At 37.0% G+C, this 23,570-nt stretch overlaps 2 protein-coding genes and 1 non-coding gene across 5 annotated transcripts in view; 1 reads left to right on the forward strand and 2 right to left on the reverse strand.

Moving 5' to 3' along the window:
• LOC117322267 (SWI/SNF-related matrix-associated actin-dependent regulator of chromatin subfamily E member 1-like) overlaps window positions 1-21,208 on the reverse strand; it is a 36,189-nt gene extending 14,981 nt beyond the window's left edge. The window contains exons 1-16 of one of the 3 annotated variants that reach the window (XM_033877075.1): window positions 21,008-21,208; window positions 19,743-19,811; window positions 19,089-19,117; window positions 18,260-18,355; window positions 17,321-17,395; window positions 16,170-16,301; window positions 15,699-15,780; window positions 15,204-15,295; window positions 14,361-14,418; window positions 13,513-13,685; window positions 13,139-13,240; window positions 11,469-11,699; window positions 10,929-11,030; window positions 10,467-10,556; window positions 9,317-9,548; window positions 70-258 (exon numbers count right to left, since the gene is read on the reverse strand). In XM_033877075.1, coding sequence (XP_033732966.1) covers window positions 70-258; window positions 9,317-9,548; window positions 10,467-10,556; window positions 10,929-11,030; window positions 11,469-11,699; window positions 13,139-13,240; window positions 13,513-13,685; window positions 14,361-14,418; window positions 15,204-15,295; window positions 15,699-15,780; window positions 16,170-16,301; window positions 17,321-17,395; window positions 18,260-18,355; window positions 19,089-19,117; window positions 19,743-19,811; window positions 21,008-21,152 — 1,897 coding nt within the window. In that variant the 5' untranslated portion in view covers window positions 21,153-21,208. Of the gene's footprint in view, window positions 1-69; window positions 259-9,316; window positions 9,549-10,466; window positions 10,557-10,928; window positions 11,031-11,468; window positions 11,700-13,138; window positions 13,241-13,512; window positions 13,686-14,360; window positions 14,419-15,203; window positions 15,296-15,698; window positions 15,781-16,169; window positions 16,302-17,320; window positions 17,396-18,259; window positions 18,356-19,064; window positions 19,118-19,742; window positions 19,812-21,007 lie in introns of all 3 variants that reach the window. The other 2 variants (XM_033877074.1, XM_033877076.1) reach the window with 2 other exon arrangements.
• On the reverse strand, window positions 20,156-20,227 carry Trnat-agu. Its single transcript has one exon. It is a non-coding gene; the product is annotated as a tRNA-Thr (tRNA).
• A 289-nt stretch (window positions 21,209-21,497) lies between the features above and the next one.
• The window catches only part of LOC117322268 (DNA topoisomerase 2-binding protein 1-like), a 41,535-nt gene continuing 39,462 nt past the window's right edge, over window positions 21,498-23,570 (forward strand). Inside the window, 1 exon segment of the mRNA XM_033877077.1 lies at window positions 21,498-21,597. The gene's annotated coding sequence lies outside the window, so the exon portion shown is untranslated.

Raw genomic sequence — 23,570 nt, forward strand, 5'->3', positions numbered from 1 at the left:
CAAGTCCAGGAGCCAAGTCAAGCATGACTACCACTGACTGTCCCTACGGCGTGTCTAGCGGCCACGTACCGTTGTTGCTGTTTGTTTTACACAGTCGATGGTTCATATGCTGACTGTAGGAGCCTGAGTGGGAGAAGCGCTTGCCACAGCGCCCACATCTGAACGGTTTCTCGCCGGTGTGCAGACGTTTGTGCTCAGTCATATGGTGTTTGTGCTTAAACGCCTTCCCACAGATGTCGCACGGGTAACGACGCGGACCTAAAAATAACGCCAGTAACACATGACATACAACAGTTTCCTCACCTAATGATGCTACCAAACATGTTAAACTGTATCACCTTGAATTGAGGACTTCTGCAGCACCTAGCCTAAGTTTCTCAGCGTTACTGAGAACAAGGAACTATGTTACCCTCTACACAAAAATCTTCTGAAACTTAGAAATGGTTAGAGTTGGTCCCTAGCCTTTCAAGTGTGTAGTTAAAATGTTGATTAAAATGCTAGACCAGGTCATTAGCTTAGATATCTTCAGGTCTGGACAAACCAGACAATACAATATGCTGAGCAACCATTTTAATCTTATAGAGGAAAAAGATTTGAAATGTATTTTCCTTTCCAATAGATAAGCTCATAGTATTGTGTATTCTCAGGTTTTCCTCCATAATACTTGTTTGACCTTTGATTAAAGATAACCCAAATCCCTTTCTGAATTATAATAATGTATTAAATGATTGAATTTAGTAAAAGAATGTAACAAAAGCCTGATTTACTTAGACTTCTTGTAGCTTAAAAGAAGTTTTTTAAGTTTGCAGTGAAGGCTTAGTTTGTTATTGAAGAAAATATGGCAACAAATAGCAGGTGCTCTTAATTCTACAGCATGTGGAGATATTGTAAACACAGGTTGTGTGGAGGGAGTCCATAGGAAAGCTCTAAAACCTGCAGGGAGGAAGTTAAAAGGATAGGTGTCCCTGTTCAGTGGTGGTGGTGGGAGGGGGGTGAAAGTAACAGCAGCAGGCTTAAAGGGGTTTGGGGGAAATAAATGAAAGGGCAAGTCAACAATAAAGTTTTGGGAGTCAAATGGAAAGGTAGACCTACAATGGGGATCAGAGACTCATTGATACTGGTGTGTGTCAGGAATCTCATTGTGGGAGGATATACAAAGGGCAATGGATGACACCTGGCCCATTCCTATTTATCATTATGATCACACTGTCATTCTGTGCCACATGAAATTTTGACATGTACCATGATTTGTATCGACGACTTACATGTTGCAGTTATATTCTGAGATGAATTCTGAGATGAAAGAATAAGATGTTGGCATTTTTCTATTGAAAGTTTTGTGTTACAGGTAAACATATGATCACCAAAAGCTTTTTCATTTTCATTTATGAAACTCACTGAATCTTGTTCCATAAAAATAAAATGTTAAAGATAGCTCTTTATAGTTGTGTACCGGGATGTGATGCAGTGCTAATGCAGGGTGGGCAGTATCTATATAGCATCAGCTTTTAAACTTCAAAATCAAAATGCGTGACAGTTCAACACACGGAAATTTCTTGTGTAACTAAAACTGCCAATATTCACATAATCATATCAAAGCTTAATATGTAAACAGAGTCTTCCAATAAGGTGTCAGACAATCTCTGTTTTCAGTCAAAAAATGTCAATTTTGTTTATTTAATCTAATCCAGAAAAAAAAAAATACAAAAGAACTGCTATCCAAGGAAAATATGAAGACTATACAGGTATACCAAAACAAATACACAAATCTTAACTGACCCTGAAAACCCATATTTCATAAACTGTCCTGGTTGTTCAGCACATGTTATCAAGTACTCATTTCTACAGCTGGATAGACTAGACCGAATCAAGCTACAGTGCAGTGTCAATTGGTTAAGTAGTGACCCATGTCCCTTACAAAAACTTAAATATGAATGCTTTTTTAGCTACAAATTGGAATATCAGAAACTATGGAGTAAAAGGTTAGTTTGGACTCTATATAAATCTGGCATCTGTAAGCCTGAGAACAAATGTGTGGATGAAAGGCACCAGTGCAAGCACGTCTAACAATGTGTGAGAGGACAGGAATGATGTTTTTGTCGCATGAAGAATGAAAGGTTCCAGGTGACAAGCTGTGATGAGGAGTAAAGCTTGAGTGGACAATCAGGTTGTTCAGGCAAGAATGGTCAAATGGTTTTAGTTCAGTCTTTGGCATTAAAGGAAGATGAAATTCCGATCTATGTCATGTCCAGGCTCGCTTACTCATATGTTGATGTATTCGGAGCATGAAAACAAGGAAAGCATTTGTCTTAATTAAAGGTCATCACAACATGACTAGGACGGAGTCTTTCATGATCCTCTGCTCAGGTTTAAGCTTGGACCGGCCAAATACACTTTGGATACGTCAAGTTTGTTTGCCGTCGTGCTAGTCAAATTATGCTTAAGGCTGATGATAACTTTTGTCACGTGGTAGTCATGCAGGTCAGTGCAAGTGAACCATAATGTCTGAGAGAAAAGTCTGTAAACACAATGCATTGAGTCACAAGGCCAAATTCACTTCTCACCATGTATAATAATAAAGCGTTAGAGGTGTAGACTAAATTTCAGCAAAGCTTCACATTTCTCTTTTAGCAGATAAACTCCAACAAAATGCTTTCTTTTTACTTTTCCTTCAAACATTTTCAAACCCCACTATTTTTTCCAAATAAGTCAAAATGAACAAAAAAAAAAAAAAACATCAACCATCAACCTCTATCTCATTATTTGAATCAACAAAGATGAATGAAAAAAGATATAATGCTTCATATTAATAAATGAGACCGTTTTCTTTTTCACAATGTTTGGTGAAAACTTTGTCCTTTTTTGTGAAGCCGGTGTCTTTTCAGCTGAACAGTATTCTCATAGGCATGTCTTTTCAAGGACACCATCCTAAACAAAGTTTTGCTGATATTCAAACAGACAAGTGAGATTAGGTTACATTGAGTCATTAGTACTGTTACATGGTAAAAGATGGCACATGACTGCCAGACAGAACCATCACCTCAGAGAGAACAGCAGTCAAGATGGAATTGTAAGCACACTGAAGAGATATTAATTTGAGTTCTTCTCCAAATCTGATGCAGACACTGTATGAAGAGAGCTACTTTCAGACATTAGTAGATGGATTGTACATTTGTTGTTAAGATGGCAATATATATAACTAACTGTCCCCTGGATTTTACCATTGTTAAACTGACTCGCTCTTGAAATCTGAAACTTTTTGTAGATTTTCTTTCATATTTACCAGAATCCGTGTAATACATAAATGAGAAAAATCTATCTTCAAATGTTAATGCAGAAAACAATTTAATGTATTTAACTTCATTAGATTTGGACAAGACCAGGTAAGAAGCTATTTTTAATTATTTACAATCGAAATGGTAAAAGGCCTGGGGCAGGAAGTCTCTCAATATCAACCTGCATTGCTTGCCTTTCTTTAACTACAGCATGTGTAAATGCTGCCTCAGAATGCAGAGGAAAATGGAGTATGTCACTGACAGAAGTAATGAATCAAGAGATACTCAAGTAAAAGAAGAATGTGTGATGATGAAAGGAGCCAACAAATATGGAAATAGAAATGTGCTTGGTCTAAAAGAACCATTCCACAATTCCAATGAAATTTCTTCCAAAGGAATACTTTATACTATACGGTAGCACCAACCTGATTCTGTCATTTTTCAAAATTATAAGTCTAGTGTATGAAGTATAGGAGATAGTTATCAGCAAAAGTTTAGCAATGGAATCAAATCCTTGAAAAAGGGTACTATTTACTGATCAGTGTGAACACCAAAAGAATGTACCAAGAGATGCAGCACTGTCACATGATTGACAAGAAATGAGTTAGAATGTTAGCCCTGTTTGGTGATTTTCCAGCTAGGAAGTCAAGCTAATCTACATGTGAAAGTTAGGATGATTAGTCTAGTTGTTTGGAAGTACTGGTTTACCGCTTCATAGGACAAATTAAGCTTGTATTAGTATCAACTGTTTTGTCAATCATTAGGATGGTTTTCAATGAGTACAGGAAATGATTTGGCAGATGACATTTTACACAAGTGTGGCTTTACAGGTGTGTGGTCAGTGGTTATGTGTGAACACCAAACAGATGGTGGAAACAATTACTCGGTAAACATCTATAAAGATGATGTACTTTAAAAACATTTTATACACAATCTGACGAGTCTCCAGAAGTGACCCTGATGTGTCCCCAACAGTGACCCTGATGTGTTCCCGACAGTGACCCTCATGTGTCCCCGACAGTGACCCTGATGTGTCCCTGACAGTAACCCTGATGTGTCCCAGACAGTGACCCTCATGTGTTCCCGACAGTGACCCTCATGTGTTCCCGACAGTGACCCTGATGTGTCCCCGACAGTGACCCCGAGGTGTCCCCGAAAGTGACTGATGTGTCCCCGACAGTGACCCTGAGGTGTCCCTGACAGTGACACTGATTTGTCCCCGACAGTGACCCTGATGTGTCCCCGACAGTGACCCTGATGTGTCCCCGACAGTGACCCTGATTTGTCCCCGACAGTGACTATGATGTGTCCCCGACAGTGACCCTGATGTGTCCCCGACAGTGACCCTGATGTGTCCCCGACAGTGACCCTGACAGTGACCCTGATGTGTCCCCGACAGTGACCCTGATTTGTCCCCGACAGTGACTATGATGTGTCCCCGACAGTGACTATGATGTGTCCCCGACAGTGACCCTGATTTGTCCCCGACAGTGACTATGATGTGTCCCCGACAGTGACCCTGATGTGTCCCCGACAGTGACCCTGATGTGTCCCCGACAGTGACCCTGATGTGTCCCCGACAGTGACCCTGATGTGTCCCTGACAGTGACCCTGATGTGTCCCCGACAGTGACTCTGATGTGTCCCCGACAGTGACCCTGATGTGTCCCCGACAGTGACCCTGATTTGTCCCCGACAGTGACCCTGATGTGTCCCCGACAGTGACCCTGATGTGTCCCCGACAGTGACCCTGATGTGTCCCCGACAGTGACCCCGACAGTGACCCTGATGTGTCCCCGACAGTGACCCTGATTTGTCCCCGACAGTGACCCTGATGTGTCCCAGACATTGACCCTGATTTGTCCCCAACAGTGACCCTGATGTGTCCCAGACGTTGACCCTGATGTGTCCCAAACATCGACCCTGATTTGTCCCTGACAGTGACCCTGATGTGTCTCAGACAGTGACCCTGATTTGTCCCCGACAGTGACCCTGATGTGTCCCCGACAGTGACCCTGATGTGTCTCTGACAGTGACCCAGACATGTTCACTAAACTTTCAGAGTTCTGTATCACAATATTGATGCATAAAACCCCCAAAATACCAAGTATAGTTTAGTAACATTTTTCTGTGTCACTCTACGCACAAATATCACTGTAAAGCCAAAGCAACCTATGGACATCAATTACTGTAGTCTTGTCAGTAGTCTTGTATAACTGATCCTGAACTGTGATGTTTTCATAACCATCAACAACATAACAGAATCCCTATTCTGCTACTGGACCACTATAATGGTTATAACTCATATTAGATCTCATATACCGATATCTTTCTTTTGTTTTGGACCAATAACTGGGGGTTTTGTGGTGGTTGCCTTCATTACAGAAAGTCTTCTTTTTGGGATCAAAAGATTTATCTCTTCTGAAAGAAATAATCTCCACATGCTGTAGTTCTGCATTTCTAGTAATACTGAACCTATATATGTTGGCATTAAGTTGAGGCCAAAACCACACTCTAACCATTTCAAAAGTGTGCAAAATGTGTTTGGGTTCAAAGGGGGAGGTGATAAAAATAAAACTTTCATAGGTTTTAAGGTGAGGTAATTATAACACAAAATAAAATATGGTTCCAGAACAGAAATATATCAACAGAATATCATAACAAGAGGAAGAAACAAAACAAAAACAAGGGTTAACAGAACAAAACTGAAATAGAAAAAAAAATAAACAAAATATACAGAAGGAGCAAAGAGCAAGATCTTCAATATGATACAGGTTTGCCATCCCCTATTAATATAATGCTTTGGTTACATCAATATTAGTATGATGTTAATGTGTCAGTGGTCAGTAATATATACATGCGGTTAGATCTAATAACACAAGCCTATGTGTAGGTTTAAAAACACCACTCTAGCATATATATTGTCCCGGGACTGGTACGAAACTCGAGTAACATCGACTCAAATACCATCACTATCCATTGGTTGATAAACCCCGATACCACTGCCGATTAGGTAACAAACCGTAATATCTTGGAAAAAACCTAACCGTTATATCTTGGAAAAAAAGCTATGACGTTATTACTGACCGAAAGACAAGCTATAATATCACTACTGACAGGTAGACAAACCCTGATATCACCACTGACAGGTAGACAAACCCCGATATCACCACTGACAGGTAGACAAACCCTGATATCACTACTGACAGGCAGACAAACCCTGATATCACTACTGACAGGTAGACAAACCCTGATATCACCACTGACAGGTAGACAAACCCCGATATCACCACTGACAGGTAGACAAACCCTGATATCACTACTGACAGGTAGACAAACCCTGATATCACTACTGACAGGTAGACAAACCCTGATATCACCACTGACAGGTAGACAAACCCTGATATCACCACTGACAGGTAGACAAACCCTAATATCACCACTGACAGGTAGACAAACCCTGATATCACTACTGACAGGTAGACAAACCCTGATATCACTACCGACAGGTAGACAAACCCCGATATCACTACTGACAGATAGACAAACCCTGATATCACTACTGACAGGTAGACAAACCCTGATATCACTACCGACAGGTAGACAAACCCTGATATCACTACCGACAGGTAGACAAACCCTGATATCACTACCGACAGGTAGACAAACCCTGATATCACTACCGACAGGTAGACAAACCCTGATATCACTACTGACAGGTAGACAAACCCTGATATCACCACTGACAGGTAGCCAAACCCTGATATCACTACTGACAGGTGGACAACCGACAGGTAGACAAACCCTGATATCACTACTGACAGGTAGACAAACCCTGATATCACTACTGACAGGTAGACAAACCCCGATATCACTACTGACAGGTAGACAAACCCTGATATCACTACTGACAGGCAGACAAACTCTGGTATCACCACTGACAGGTAGACAAACCCTGATATCACCTCTGACAGGTAGACAAACCCTGATATCACCACTGACAGGTAGACAAACCCTGATATCACTACTGACAGGTAGACAAACCCTGATATCACCACTGACAGGTGGACAACTGACAGGTAGACAAACCCTGATATCACTACTGACAGGTAGACAAACCCTGATATCACTACTGACAGGCAGACAAACTCTGATATCACTACCGACAGGTAGACAAACCCTGATATCACTACTGACAGGCAGACAAACTCTGATATCACTACCGACAGGTAGACAAACCCTGATATCACTACTGACAGGTAGACAAACCCTGATATCACCACTGACTGGTAGACAAACCCTGATATCACTACTGACAGGTAGACAAACCCTGATATCTCTACCGACAGGTAGACAAACCCTGATATCACCACTGACTGGTAGACAAACCCTGATATCACTATTGACAGGTAGACAAACCCTGATATCACTACCGACAGGTAGACAAACCCTGATATCACTACTGACAGGTAGACAAACCCTGATATCACCACTGACTGGTAGACAAACCCTGATATCACTACTGACAGGTAGACAAACCCTGATATCACTACTGACAGGTAGACAAACCCTGATATCACTACCGACAAGGAGACAAACCCTGATATCACTACTGACAGGGAGACAAACTGATATTACTGTCCCGGGACTTAGTTTGGTGATACAGAGATTTACAAATGCATTAAAATAGATTTTACGCCTAAACATCCCTCTAATATGTAATGATTATATTTTTATGTGACATTGAATGTAATTTTTTAACTTCAGGGACCTAGAAAATTTGTTGGATAATCTTGGTGAGGATATTGGACGCAGGTATTATTTGATAAAAGTAAAGCATAACATGCTGCTTTTTAAGATAAAATTTTTCAATAATTTTATATCTTGGTCACTGAAACAATAATCCTTACCTTTACTCCCTCAAAAACAGCAAGTTTGAAATTATAAATCTTTATACAAGTAAGACTTCTATTTTTGACATACAGGTTTGACACGATTCATTTTCCTTGCGGAGTAAATGCAATACCGACGAGGTATTTTCAATCAAAGTATTGGCACACTAGCCATCCTCCCCTGACGTTGACTTTAGACAAGTCAGTAAAATTGGTGTTAGACCTTGTTTAGGTGTAGAACCTGTTGAAGCAGTGATGTTTGAGCTAATGTTATGTATGTTTAAGACAGCTGCCACTGCATGCATACATAATGTTACCAGTACATCATGCATGACCTTAACTAAAACCTCTCGCACCAAATGCATTCAGTTCAAATAAACTTTTGATATTAATGATTTTCTGATATACTGGTATAGTATCTCCAGTTTTATGAGAAGTTTTTATTTTTTCGAATTTTGATTTAAATTAACCAATCATTAATTATTAACTATTCTATTTATAATCACTATAATTAATTAGCACTTGGTAACATATTGCCAGCAATTAGGTAGCTGGTGACTTGGTCCTTGATGCATGTAACTAAAATACACTAGAGCTATATACACATTGTCGACTAGTTTAGGCTATATGTACATTGAACATGCTGACCATCCCTATACATGCACCTCATACCGAACTCTTCAGTTCACAGCATTCCTGTATTCATATATATAGTCCGACAAGCACTGGACTAGTCTAAACTAGTCTAAACGCCCTACCTACACACATCTATATATACACATTTCCATGTCTGCAGGTGTACCGGGAGTTTCACAATTAATACATTTGCTGTGTACAGTCAAATTATATCCTTACTTCCATACATTACAAATCACAGGGTCCGCTCATGTCTGTAGCTAGATATGTATAGCCGTAGGATAACCCTCAAACCAAGCCCCGTTTTCCATCAGCTGTTTACCGCATGCTTCTGCTTCTTAAAATTGTACCCTATGAAAATACCATCCCCTTACAGATATAAAACATACCACTACCTTTTAGAGCCGAGATGCATATATGTACTTTTAACCAAAACATTTTTTTTTGTTCTAGAAGTTGTCTTTTAAAACCACACAAACTACATGCACTGTGACAACAGAGAATAAGATCTTACCGGCTCCGCGTTCTCCAGCGGGACTGTCCTGTTTCTCTCCTTTGTCACTGCGATCTTTCTTCCGTCGTACCTTGGTGGGTTTTTCGGGCGTAGTCTCGCCTTGGGACTCAGGACTGTCGCCTTTCTCTGGGGTGTGATCGGGGGAGGAGCCCTGGGACTCCGGGGAATACAGTCCCTCATCCACCGGGGCATCCAGCATCAAACTCATAGGCATGCCGTCTTGAGACAGGTCCTATAAAACAGAGCTCAATGTTAATATCCAATGCTTGACAAGATATCTTTGTGAAACCTAGGTTAAATCAAAACCCTAAAACTACTCAAAATTAATCAATTACTGATATTCTGCCAATTCCTCCCTATAAGAAAACTTCATACCTTATTCAAAGTCACCTCTTTTCACATAATTTATAAACAATGTTTGCTGCTGTTGCATTTTGTAGTCTTTTGAAATGGTAGGTAACAAGGTCAATTAGTTCATACAGATCTTCATTTCAGTATATATACACTTCAGCTACGGTGGAACTGATCACACCTGGTATATCAATATTTGGTTTGGAAAAATTATCTATTTTGACAGGTCAGGATCCAGGGATATTGTTGATTGGATGACATTTTGTTTCTTTGAAGTAGTGTTGATATATAATCGAAGTTAATGAACTCAGAGAATGCAGAATTCATAACAACAGATTCAAGAGGGATCTTGGTACCCACCACAGAATTATATTTATTTGTTCTATGCATGATCTTTTCTCTGCTTTAATGATCTGATAACAAGGAGAACATACATATAAAATCAAAGAGAAGAATTTTCTGTGGATTAGAAATTTAACTGTCAATCATTTTGCTTTCTGGATCAGACTCAAAATCAAATGGACAGAACTACGGACACCTACATTTAAAGCTAGAGACAAGGGGAACCTACATATGAAATCTAAAAGATATTTAGGAAGAATTCTTTATAGAGATAAACTTGTAATAATAAATTTCAATTGTCTGACATTTTCTTTCCTGAATCAAACTCAAATTCAGAAAATTGATCGGTCAGCAAGGACCCCTTTGTGTGGCAACTTATGATACAATTGTCTTCTTTAAATCTAGCAATTAATCAATTAATTTAAAACTAATTTAATGATCATCCATCTTAACTCACCTCTGTTTTCTGAGAGTCTGGACTGTCCAGTTCTCGCCTGTTGACCCCCAAGTCCTCCAAGGTACTGTTTTCTTCCAGGCCAGGTCCATCCTATAAGAAAATATAGAGTCAACAACGGTGAAAGCAAAGTCCATCTCATACAAACAATATACGGTCAACATTGGGTAATTCTTTATCCACAAGAATTTAAACACTTTTAACTAAATTCAAACCTATGGTTACAAACACAAAGGTAATGCTTTTAAAATTGTTCATTGTCAAATTTCAACTTGAAACCATTTAAATTCAATAACGAAATAATGAGCTTGTTTAATTCAGTTAAACTTTGTACATGATATTGGAAAACAAAGATTCATTTTGGTTGCATTGTTAATATTTTAACTGTAAATTCTTGGTTTAATGTTTTTATGATATATGTAACCATGTGATAGTGCTGACACAACCGTTTACTTAATTACATACCAGCGAGTTACATGTATCCATGTCCGTATCCTTGGCAGGCTCAGCAACTGTGGGCTTGTCTATGGCTGTCAGCTCTGTGGTTGTGGAGTCCACCACAGCCTCCTAAAACACCAACCATCATTCCCTCTATACCTTACTTTTGATAAACTGCATATACTTCATTAATATGTTATATGAACAAAATTTGATAGCACTTCAACGGCAAGAAAATGGCAATTATTAAAACTATGCTTTATGTTCATTATGAAGAAAATACTTAAAGCTTTTTATTGCATTTGATCTTCAATTAGTATTACGAAAGTTATCTATTTGAACAAACTTGAGGGTACCCAACCTCCACAAGTTACATAGTAATTGAAAATTATGCACAGTAATAAATAACCTTTTTATTTAACCTTAAATTAATTTTCAAGATATAATCACCTATTCACAAACTTCAAAGTCAATATGTGCAACCATTGGACAATATCTCCACTACATCTTATGCCAACTTTCTTGTCTTATGTCTAATTACGTCATATAATCTCTGGCTCTACTCACACCAACATCCATCTGCTCCACACCAGTGTTTTCTTCACTTTTGATGTCAGTTTTTTCTTCGTCTGGCTGATTTCCTTCCTCCTTTCTGATTTCTGCCAGTTCTGCAGCTTTCTTCCTCTCCTCTTCTTGCTGCTGTAAGTATTGTTGGTGCCGTACTTTGAGATCCTCACGAGCCACAGACACCATGTTATTGAACATTTCCTCCGTCACCTGAGGTTTTTCCTCACATAACTGTAAAGTCAAATCTACATGTTATGGATCTTTATAATGTTTTATCCAACAAACTAGATAATCCTTCACTTAATCAACTTATATTAATAAATCATCAATTCTCTAAGCCTTATGGATTTGAAGACAAGTCATTCAAATATCTTTGAAGTTCATGTGATCAAGAACAAAAGTGAGACAAATTATAGTTTACTTGTATAAACAACATTTTTTCATTCCAGCATGTCACAAACCAATGATCAATCTAGACTCTTAAGCCATTAAAAAGACCCCTTGAACTAGAGTAAATACGGATTTGAACAGATATAATAGTCCTTCCTTGAAGAAACCAAACAGCAATATCTTGACTCACAGATTATTCATCACTTTAACCCCTTAAAGTCAAATTTGTATTATCCCTAACTAGAGCTGAAACGAATGTTCGAATATTCGCGAATGAATACCAATTCCCCGAATATTCGAATAGTGGAATCGTATTTGAATATTCGGTACAATATTTACTTCCCTTACTCCTTTGATCTGAAACATGTACAAACGTTCCATTTGAGTTTGGGAGCATTTCCAGCTAAATTCCAATAATTCTTAAGCAGAATGTAAGCTATGCTTAGGGGTTCCAACATAGCAAATAATCTCCGGGCCAAACTCATTGAAAACGTGTTCAAACGTCAAGATTTCCGTTCCAATCCAACATTCAGTTTAACATAAAAATACATGTATATACAACTATTTTGACATGAATAGATTCCAGAAGGCATGAATGAAAAGATATAAACATTTTTCTGACATGACATCGTAAATAAGGTACAGTGCTGCTATCTTTCATATCAGTACTGTGTACAGTACTGACAACCATGTGGTGCGCCACATGCATTACGTCAGTGTCAATAAAACACTTTGAAACAATAGCAACATTCCCGGTTACATGCGCTCAACCGACAGGAAAATTTACCATGTGGACAGTTCGCGGTCGTTTTATTTCATGTTATTTTACATACGGACCCAATGTAGTGAACGTTGATTTTTTAAAAATTATTTATTGGTCTTATAATGCAATATTCCTTCTCTTGACATTGACAATATGACAGACACAAGCTCGTCAATGAGGTAGGCCAGCCATATTTACGTTGTCGTCGTTGTCGAACTTGGTGATTATTAAAGTGAGCTTCCGACTTAGTTCTGGCCATTCTTCATTTGTATATATCACTGTTACTTATTTAAAGCTTTTGAGTCGTCTATCAAGCTTAGTACATCAGAAATAATTACATTTTCTTAAGTATCGACTGTACACTACCGAATATTCAAATAGTATTCGAATATACCAAACGAATATTCGAATGCCAAAATCTGCTATTCGTTTCAGCTCTATCCCTAACACCCATCCAACACATATATCAAATATAACAGAAAAGACAAGAGACAATGCACAATTGTTTATCATATACCTTCTGAAGATCATCCTGAAACTGTTCACTGCCCTCTTGAAATTTCCGCTTTTTATTTTCATGCCTTTCTTCAATTTGCTGTAGTTCAGTTTCCAATTTTTTCTGGAAAAATAAAAAACAAACCCATTTTTAGTACTAATCTATCCATCAGCTATGAAATAAATAATTAAAACAGGCATTTTTTGCTTGTAATGAAATGTAAAAAATATCTGTACAATTGGATGGTTCAATGGCCAGTCAATCTTTGCAATAACTTCCCATCTGGGCCCTGAGATATCCTTTCACTGGTACAGAAACCAAGGACACTAATAGGTACTTTATTACCTACTAAGACGTTGACCTTAAATTTTCAGTTTGTTTTACAATAGACCTACCTGGTGCATAGTGAGAGACTGTACTTGGCGCTTCAGCACTCCCATGCGTGTCGTCGTAACAACTGTACGCACATCTGGCACGACTGTTTCACTGAATATTTCGTTGATGAGTCTATGATTGCGGACGTAGCGCGAGTGTGATATATGTTTGATCAGAAAACCATCATCAGCATCTGTGAAGAAAGCCAGGCATTATCATTAGTATCAGATTGGTGAACTGCTTTGAATTTGGTCATATTTGCTGTGATATAGTGGAATATAAGAACTTTAAATTATTATCATATAATTACAATCAAACCTGTGTACTCTTTAAACTCATCTAAATTCCTGCATTAGTTCCAGGATGAAACTTTGGTTGTAATATTTATTATAAAGAAGTTTTATTACATTAGGTCATTAGAGTAAAGGAATGTTGTGAACAATCTTATCAGGACACATCTATCATTGCTCCCAATAATGATTACAATCTCTGAGAAATAGATGTAGTCCATATTTTTCCCTCACAACTTCTCACATACTTTGCATTGTGATCCCATGGTTACTAGCAATGCAACATATTGATTTCACTTGAGTTAGGAAAAGACAGCTGGCGGCGCTACGACGCTACACACAATAATGTAACATCAAACTTGGACCAGTACCCTGGACAAGGATATCTCAACCCTCTTACTGGCCAGCCAAACTCTTACACTCAAGTTGACACATCCCTGTCCACAGAAAAGGCCTATGTAAGCTTCTACTAGCCTCAAAACTGTATATCCTGTACATCCAAGTATCCTTGGTATTCCTAAGGAGCTATAAATGAAATATAACCAAGTGTTTCTTTTCAGCTTAACCATCCAACATACCATCATCATCGTCTGCCTGCTGAATGCTTATCCTCCCTTGAGCGTCCATTTTGGAGTTCTGCAATTTAAATGGAAAATTATAAAACACCCCTGCTCCTGTTTTGATGAAAAGGGGCTAGAAAACAACTAGTGCCGACATGCAAAACCAAAAGGAAAGAATATTCACCTTTTTAATGCATTCTGTCTATTATTTCCTTGTAATAAACATTTTGTACACTTTGTAGGGTATTTCAGATGTACAACATCTTTTGACAACAAATGTGTTTCCAATACTTATTGTTTTGATTGCTTTTCGCAGGCGACACACACACACAAAATTTTCTTTCCAAAAATGATCATTTTCTATCAAAACAATCTTTTCAATTATCATCAAAATGATCTTTTGGAGCAATCATAGATAATTTATTTTAATTTTGGATAAAAAACAGATACCTTAAACTAAGATATCTCTTCATATTTCGAACATATATTTTATATAACTAGGCCCAATAAATTCACTGGGTCCAAATATTACATGCTAAAGGAGTTGATTCCAAAAATGAGGCTACAATGTGAAAAGAAAGCAACTGACAACAGATTTACACAATATATTTGATTTTTCAAGTGTATTACTCTTCATCCAGCTGAAACACCCAACATACCTAAGGAATTTATACTAGATTCAATTTAGATTATAATTTAATCTAAACTGTAATTCCTTATGACAAAGCCACATAATAAGTTACAAATTGATGAACCAATGATAAGGATAAAACTTCGGAAAACTAACGTCGACAAGTGATGACAGACAAAGTGATCCCTAAATGTCCGCCATGCCTCGTAGGCGACACAATTAAAACTTACCTGTTGACCTCTGGGTGTTCTCTGAGGAATTTGTTGCTGTTCTTCATCATCAATAGAGGAGTCAGCAACAACTGCAGCAGCAGCAGCTGCAGCTGAGAAAACAAATCAAATTGAACAATTACCAAAGAAATTAGAGATAAATTTCCTAGATTATTCATTAGTCAAGAAACTTCATGCTCTTATAAAAATGAATTTCATTGAACTTTTATGATTTTGGTCTAGAAACTTATTATCCGATATATATGAAATTCATTTTATCCTTACATTATTTCCAAATTTGCATTCAAATAATTTTTTCATTAGTTTTGAAAATCACTTCACTGATGAAGATTTTCTATAAAGAGGGAATAATGACTTTGAAACACAAATGAAAAGTGGAAATATTGCAAGCTCACTATGATGCAATTTTCACCTTCCGTCACACAGAATAAGTTCAGATCCAATATTCTACCATCAAGAAATGGTTTAGATAAGTAAATGAAAATCTGTGTTTACCTTTGCCCTTGCCTTTAGCTGCTACCCAGGCCTGGTAAGCTGGAGAGTTGTGGTAGGCCTTCATAAGTTCACTGTACTGGACCTGCAACAATGGTCGGAGTTAATCTCTTTAATGTATCGCCTTAATGAAATGTTGACTTCTAACATGTATAGGTTGTGTTTTCTTTGAGATTTAATCTCTAGTATTTCACAAAGGACATACAAGTAATTACACTAACAAAGTACAACATGCTCGATGGATTTGAACATAGGACTTTACAATGTTAGGTATGTGTTACTCACGGCAAATTCTCAGAGGTACTTTATAAAGAGATGTGATTATAAAATTTTAAGCATAGCAGCCATCCACTTATTTCTTTAGCAGATAATTAAAATTCAATAAAATTTAAAACCAATGAACATGTACAAACTTTAAAACAATACTATATAAAAGCAGGCATGAAACAACATATTCATTCAACAACAATATACCTTTTCTGCCTCATACTCATCCATGAACTCCTGCTTGTCAGCTTCGGGTAAATCACGCCACATCTGGCCAATAATTTTGCCAATTTCCCAAAGTTTCAGGTCTGGGTTAGCTCCCTTCACTTGGTCCCAAACCTTCGATTACAGTAAAAATATTCATCTCTCTGGTTTCCCTATTATACTTTTAGTTTTCATTCTACACAGTCGATGTCCAAGAGTTCAAACTAATGTTATTGTTTTTAAAGAAAAGTGTCTGTTATGAAAGAAGTAAATTCCTTTTGAAACTTTATGCAAGTTTTCTTCCTGATAAAATGTCAATTAGTTACTATGTACAGTCTTTGAAAAGGCCAAAACAAAGATCTAATAGTACGGTAGAATCTGTTGTTTATGAAATAAGAAAAATAAATTCCGACACACATTTGGGATAGTTTCTACAGAAACAAAAGTACACAGGAATTATGAAGTAAGTATAAAGCAGTGTGCACAACATATAAAGTCCACTATAAAGTCACTCTCAACTATATCAAATTTTTACAGACATTCTGTAAGGGATGCACACAAAACAGAAACAAATTCATGATGATTTTGATCACATTAAATTGTACATTACCATCTTACACAAGGTAAAAACAACAATTACAAACCAGGTGTATTCATATCATTGTACTAGTAGTCATGTTACAGAAAACGTTAAAAAGTGTTTTAAAGGAATGTCTTGTAGACAGAGTTTTCCCCTAAAAAATCTGGCAACTGTATCCTAAACTTCTCAGGGGTTTTAATTTTTCTTCTTTTTTTTCTTTCTCAAGGGAAGGGGAGTGATGGCATCAAATACATTCCCAAATTAGAATCCTGTGGGGAAACTGTTTTTGGTCAAAGCATTTCCGATCTAACAATAGACTGGGGAATTACTTTATTTTGGCAATTACATTTCATTTCATATGATGTATTTCTCTCATATTTCTAACAGCTTACGGATCTACCCATTTTATGCTTTTGAAGTGCTTGCTCATTAAGTGTACTTGTGAATTCTTCATGTGATATTGTTTGAAAATTTTACCGCCTGAAGTATTTGTTTCTAAAATAATATCATGTCCAAAGTAGCGACTGAACAACCAGTATGTATGTAAGGAGATGCTGCATGCCGGTGTTCTTACCTTCCTACTGTACCTCATATAGGGCATCAGAGGCTTGTCTGGAGGTTTGGGCGGCTTGGGTATTTTAGAATCGGCCTGTCAATACACATTATCATTCAAGTATTCAACAAATACATTTATACCTCAGCAAAATGCAATCTGAGGACAATAAAAGATCCAGTTTTTTATATGACATATCAAACTAATGCACATAATTAGTCGGGAACATTCCGCCCCATATAAAAAACTAAGTTCTTTCAGCCCCATATAAAAAACTAAGTTCTCATTTCGTAAGATATTGGCTAAGGTGAAAGGAAAATTGATGTTTTTTATAAATAGATAACAATGTTGATAGAAAAATTGAATTCCATACTAGAAATGTTAATATAAAACTCCCTCAAATTAATACTTTTTATTAGCGCTGTCAGAGGTACAGAATTTTGCCCTTCAGCCCAAATTTGTATACTTAACCCATACCTAGGTACCCCGACATATTTTGACTGTAAACAAATCACAATGTTTTAATAACAGAGACGATATAATAAAATCAACACTTAACCGGTGATGGTATTGTATTCTTTTCTAGTGCATAAATCATCGGTATAAACTATGGATTAAAGTACTTGTTAAAAAAGTTTGCAGCAATGCTATCAACGAAGGTCTTCAGAAATCAAAGTTTTAACAATGTTGCATTTGAACATGTTGCAGAGAGACGGACAAAACATCCCTCTGGTGAGTGAAAACAGAATACTGGGATATTACACTTTTTTGCTCCGTTTTTGGATGTTGCCACTGGCGGATAAAGGAGTGCTTCCTATCTTAAAAGGTACACATTTTGAACTTCACATCAAACTTGACCTGTGTTTGGGTCCTCGTAACAGCTCTATTTTCTATATCTCAGAAAATGACATTTTGAAGACAGTAAAAATGACAGAAACAATATTTTATGTGTATACGTACTCCTGCTGCAGCTTTACTGCTACTAAAGCTGACCTTGACCGGATTAAAGGATGGATGGCCATGAGCTGAGGATACAAAAGGACTAGCACCGGAACTCTGCAACAGAGAAGAAATTGAACATGTCACATCAGCAGAATTAAAATCAGGAGCATTTGGAGTAATTGCTGTAATTTTGTTTCCCTTTTAAATTCTTCAGACATTTCACAAGTTATCAATTACAAGTAAGTCATCAAACTGTTTTGTACAAGTACTGATCATTTTCACAAAAAACAACTGCCTGACTCAAGTCCTCAAAAATAAACCACATATTAATGCATACTTGCCAACCCTCCCTAATTAGGAGGGAGACTCCCGATTTTGGAATGCCTAAATGTATGCCTTATTTTGTCTCTGAAGGGTGTAAATCGTGTTTTAATTTTGTCCATGCAGAATATCTCCCCCATGAAAATTTCAAATAGTTGGCAAGTATGATTAATGCATAACTTGATCCTTGAAATCCACTTTGAAGAATACTGTCATGAAATTCTATTGTACAATACAATATTACAAAATCTGCCAGTCTGAAATATGAGAGGTATTACTAGAAGAACATAAAATAATTAATTTATTCTAACTGTATATAATTAACTTTATATATAAAACAGATCAACCAAGTTATATTTTCCATTTACTCAAGACAGTTTATTGGGTAGCAGAGAATAGAAGATAAATAAGACAGAAAAAGAGACAGAATTGTGCAGTTACAGGATATGTTGGTGCTCAGTGCATTTCTTCAACTGCATCAAAAATAATATACAAACTATACCTTGGACATGGCCATGCTGCTTACCGATTTGTCATAACTTGACCTAGAACGGGCTGAAAAATAAAGACAAATTCTGAATTATCAAGTTTCTAGAATATGATATATTTACATTTTCCAACAGTAAATTGACTTGGCTGATTGGAGTCTGATTTCATGAAATCAAATGACTTGGTCTGTTTTCAGAAGAAACAAGAATACTGAAACCTATAGCTCCTAAAGTTTCACTGGTAGGGGACTAATAAATATAACATTCATATATAAACGACACAAGGATTATTGTTATTTTACAACTAATACTCTAGATTTTAGCAGTCACTATGTTCAGCAACTTTACTAGGCGGATTTAAGGTACAAAAACATTACAAGTTGGACAGATAATATTGTAGTGAAAGAATTAACTTAAGTGAAACAATCATACATAAAACCTTGAAAGAGAATTGAATACACTATTTAACTAAATTAAAAGGACATATTTCTAAGAAACTGTGGCTAGCCAATTACATTACAGGAGCCAAATGGCTGACACATTCCTGATCAGGGTCATGCCTACATGAAGTACTAATGAACAGAGGAATCATCTGCCACTCTAGCAGAGATTTTCTGCTGTCATTTATTGTTTTGTTGAGAGTTGAAGTATCTTTAGTTTTTGATGAGTGAAATTGATTTTTCATTACTTACGAGTTGTAGGGGGCGGGTGTGGGGAACCTCTATACATTGGCAGCGCCATTTTGTCACTGCTTAGTACACCTGTAAAATAAGAGATAAAAAATTGTTAAAAAATTCACTTCCATTTGTATTTTAATAGCTCATTAACTGCACTACTGAAAAGCATGTACACAATCTAAATGAGACAGCGTTTAATGATTTATTACATTTTTAATAGCAAAAATTGAAAAATAAATTAAAGACTAAATAAAGAAAAAAATGGTGCATCAGACAACTTGTCAAATTCCATCTGATCAGTTGTGTTCATGTTTCCTGTCTATGCCACAAGTGCTGGGGTTAAATATTATATATTGTATATTCGCAGGATTTTGTATAGTAAGTAATAGAGACTACTAATATATGTAACAGGTGAGGAGAAAATGTAGCGGCCAGACCGGGGTTCGAACCCGGGACCTCCGAACACTAGCCGGATGCTCTACCAATTGAGCTATCTGGTCACCGATGATCGACCCAGTCCAGTCCCGCTACATATACATGTGTAACAGGAGAGGAGAAAATGTAGCGGCCAGACCGGGGTTCGAACCCGGGACCTCCGAACACTAGCCGGATGCTCTACCAATTGAGCTACCTGGTCACCGATGATCGACCCAGTCCAGTCCCGCTACACATGTATGTACACAATATACAAAACTTTTATTACATTTCTGTATCAAAACCAGAGCACAGAATGCTAAAGGTATATCATTTTATTTGCATCTTATTCCATAAATGTTCAACACCTCATAAATGCTGCATTCTATTCCATAATATTCACCACATCATTTATATATATCCACCTTTGATAAAACATTGTCTTGCACTCTCAAACAGCTTGACATAAACTGTCTAAAAACATGGACGGCTGAAGATACACGTCAAGGAACTCTCATACGATCGTACAATATTCAATGGTAAATAGAATAATATTATAACACGTGATTAGTTTCACCAAATAAGAATCTGATGTAATAAATATAAATCTATCATACTATATTTTATCGATAGATCAGGGTCTTCTGTGCATGTTTGCAAAGTCTCATAATTGTAGACTACTGCTTTCAAACAAAATATGACTTTCTGTCGATCAATCAGAACACACACAAAAACCCATTCAAGTGTGACTTGTTCCGGGAGGTAGCGGGCGTCGTATGATATTCGTCCAGTTGTACATGGCAATGTGACAAAGACAAATTTAAAGCAGTGCAAAAGAACAATCTTATCCTTATTATGATACTTGCCACAAACAAAATGTTTCGATGCTACGTTGATAAATACAGACGCTTCATTATGTTGAGCTTGAACAAAGCACTCGGCTGCCGGATAAATGGCGTCGCTTTGTGGTGTAACTAAAAGCGCCAAAAGACAAGTTAAAAGCAATTGCATTGTTCATCGTAAAACTCAATTTGTGTATTTAAAATTCAACGGGCATAAATTGTTAGCGATAACTTTTATCTTTCAAATATTACATTCTTTACATAGCTACCACGGTATAAACATAAGATTTGTTGTGTGTAAATTCAGTTCGTTTTTCTAATTGACGGTGTCATGGCGATTTTGTCAGCTGTGGGATGTTAGTGCTACCTTCTTTATGTCAATTATTTCTTTTTCTTTTTGATAGCCTAGCACACTGAACATCATATTATCATGATTTTATTTTTCATTTTGTGTTTTTTATTCTGGTTTTAGATAGAACTTGAAATACTTAAAAGTAGCTTGAAATATTTTGAAGTAAAGTCTCGTTATGTACGAGAGTATAAAAATGGCGGGGGTTCCCAAACTTTGCATGGCAAGGCCTGAAATGAAGTCGTTTTGAAAAATATCTGTTGAGGTACGTTAAATTGTGATACTATATCAAACGGATTGACATTAATGGTTAAATTGGACAGTTATTCATAATCCATTAATGTTTTCAAAACGTCTGAACGGCTGTCACGTGAAAACAACAAGAATTCGGGATGTAAACAATTTCCTCAGTTCGTCATAGTTCCTAGCTACTGTACCGAGATAGACTGGACACTAAACTTTGACTTTGTTTCCAACAGCTTTGTTACCTCCATAGAAACAAGATACAATGACGTGTGAATTTGTCCGTGAATATATTTGACATCTTCGGTACTGACATTTCGGCACCAGGACGTTCTTGCCCAAATAATAACATCTCAAACAAAAAGATGTATAGGCTACATAGCATTTGTTACAGATGATATGATATTAGTCCTAATTTTCTGACGATCTTACCTCGCAGGCAGCTTTAAAGGCGATATTAACATCAGAACCCTTCGGATTAATATGATATATGAGATGGGTTGTTAAGCTTAGGTGTTCGAGACCAGAAATTGAAAATAAGGTACATGGCCATCAAAAATAGGGTGAGCAAAACTAACTTTATGGGGGGCAATATTAAAGAATAGGAATTTGTAATATCCATTTGAACAATGATGTTGACATGTAACATATCTTGTTTGTCGGTCTGCTGATCAAGGTAAGATTGCAAGTACTGTTGCTACCCTGTGTTTGTGTATTGCCATGATCGGGTCCACCGTTAGTAATAGTACTAGTACTGTTGCAATTAAATCTACGGCCAGGGCTGTTATGTGTTTGTATGTAATTTCTAATTTCTGTTAATAATCACATCTATAGTATTGCAGCGGCCCGCTGACTTTTAAAAGAACACATCAATGTTTAAAATAAATGTTTACTTCTTACAACATTTAATCCTTATTAATGAATTCAAAATGCGTTTTACTCTGGTGATTTTAAATTTCTAAGTTTTTGAAAATTTAAGGAATATTTTCTGAAACCCATGTTGTAATTTTTTTTCTTTTTATGTTTAATTGAATTTTTTTTTGCTAAAATCATGATCTACAGTTTTCTGGTTCCACAGTTACTGTACAATGAATACATGTACAGAGCAACCCGCTTATTTGCATAGCCCTTTTTCCATGACAAAATATGCAAATAACCGGAGTATTCGTATAGGCGGAGTTGGGTTTTGGCCCCTCTTATACACATGTAGATCGTCAGGTCGGTACTCAAAATGGGCGCTATATGATTGTTTATGTTATTTGCATTAAAAATATATTTAAAAAAAAAAACATTATTTAAAATATAAGAGTAAATACGAAATACATGGGTTGTTATTCTTTGTAAATGTACAAATAAAATATTTGCATTTACTTCATCGTCGCTGGGTCCGATAGCGGTCATACACGCGTGGGTTGGCATTAGGCCTAGACTACGATGTACAATGTCATCGTTTCAATTAAGATTCATTATCGTCTCGAGATGCGTTGTGTTCCTGCTATGAGTATATTAGTTGTTTGATCATAGATGATGAACTGCTGAAGCAATAGACTGTCTTAAATGACCGTGACATGTGTATTGTTGTTTGGGTCTGTTTTGGAAAATGGCGCACACACACAAAGAGTTGTCGTTCATTACACATATGCCCCCACAATGCAACGCGCCTAGTAAACAATCATGGCGATCGCAACCTGCCTCAGCGAGTGTTCAAGTGCACAGAACACAGGTTTGATCGATGCTATAATAAATAAACAAATCTCATCAAAAGATGAGGCAAATGAATATTTTATTCAGTAATTCTTCTGCACAATGCTACTGATATGGTTTGGATAATAACTAAATGTCGATATCGATGCGCGCATCGAACATAACCTGTTTTGACGAAGTGGGAACCAATGATTAGATAACGTTGTACATCGTGTCAAATCGATATGCAAGTTCAAACACTTTTCATAAAACTTTTATTATGGGAAAATCACAAAAATACCCTAAAATCAA

This window comes from Pecten maximus, chromosome 2 (assembly GCF_902652985.1).
Source record: "Pecten maximus chromosome 2, xPecMax1.1, whole genome shotgun sequence".
Classification (NCBI taxonomy): Eukaryota; Metazoa; Mollusca; class Bivalvia; order Pectinida; family Pectinidae; genus Pecten; species Pecten maximus.